The sequence below is a fragment of the Condylura cristata genome, unplaced genomic scaffold (genome assembly GCF_000260355.1).
Source record: "Condylura cristata isolate star-nosed mole 26May11 unplaced genomic scaffold, ConCri1.0 scaffold00011, whole genome shotgun sequence".
In the NCBI taxonomy this organism is placed as follows: domain Eukaryota; kingdom Metazoa; phylum Chordata; class Mammalia; order Eulipotyphla; family Talpidae; genus Condylura; species Condylura cristata.
In genome coordinates this window covers 43319795-43320795 of record NW_004567112.1, presented here as the reverse complement: position 1 = coordinate 43320795, position 1001 = coordinate 43319795, and the positions used below count along the sequence as shown (strand labels likewise).

The window sequence follows — 1001 nt, the reverse complement described above, 5'->3', positions numbered from 1 at the left end:
ATAAGCCAGAAAGAAAGGGAAAAATACTGGATGGTTTCTCATAGCAGGAATATTACGGAACAGGTGGGAAAATACTGATAATGATGAACAGCTATATAGCAGAGATATTTTGTGGGGGTGGAGTGAGGGATGAGATCAAAAACAGTGGGGGGAGGGAAATGCACTGGTGATGGCACATGGGAGACTTGGTGATGGGAAGCCCAAGGGGATTACAACGGAGATGGAAAAATGCACAAAATGATGTAAAAATAAATTATTATATATATATTTTAAAAGTATCCCTTAAGCTAATAAAGGACCACTTTTTTATTATCACAAATTGTGTGTGTATGTTATGTTTATGGTTTAGGTATACTACACATGGGTAAGGAGTAGGATTTGTATACAAAAAAACCATCCGTGGTTATCTTTGATTGGTAGAATTAGAATAATTTTTATTTTATTTTTGGTAATTTCTATGTTATCCAAATGTTTAAAATAGAGAATAGTGTTTGTGGTGATAAAAATAAAAAGGTTTTAAATTGCAATTTTTCAACATTTTTCTAGGAAACTTTAAAATTTTAAAATCATCGTTTTGTAAAGAATGTATTTTACTTATTCTTCTGGTTGGATTTATATACCAATTTTCACACTTATAAATTTAACACTGAAATTTTCATGAATTGTTAATAACATTGTGTTTGACAAGTCTTCTCATACTTTTTACTTTCAGGTTGGTGTTTGGAATGCTTTACCCTGCATATTATTCATACAAAGCTGTGAAAACAAAAAACGTGAGGGAATATGTAAGTATAGTTTTATGAGTGATTGATTCTAGTTTAATATATCCACGTTATCTAAGGCTAGAAAAGCTGTAATTGTTTTAGAAACAGCTAGAATATTTTGCATTTAAAATGTAATAGAGGTCCTCCCTGGTGGCGTAGCGGGTTAAAGCGCTGCACTGAGAAGCTAAAAAGCCACTTCCGCATGAATTCAATTCCCGCCTGCCCCGGAGGAGACCA

At 33.2% G+C, this 1001-nt stretch overlaps 1 protein-coding gene across 1 annotated transcript in view; it reads left to right on the top strand.

The window, feature by feature from the left end:
• Positions 1–718: 718 nt before the first annotated feature.
• REEP3 (receptor accessory protein 3) overlaps positions 719–1001 on the top strand; it is a 49190-nt gene continuing 48907 nt past the window's right edge. The window contains exon 1 of the mRNA XM_004680854.2: positions 719–785. Within this exon, the coding sequence (XP_004680911.1) occupies positions 726–785 (60 nt within the window). The 5' untranslated portion in view covers positions 719–725. The remainder of the gene's footprint in view (positions 786–1001) is intronic.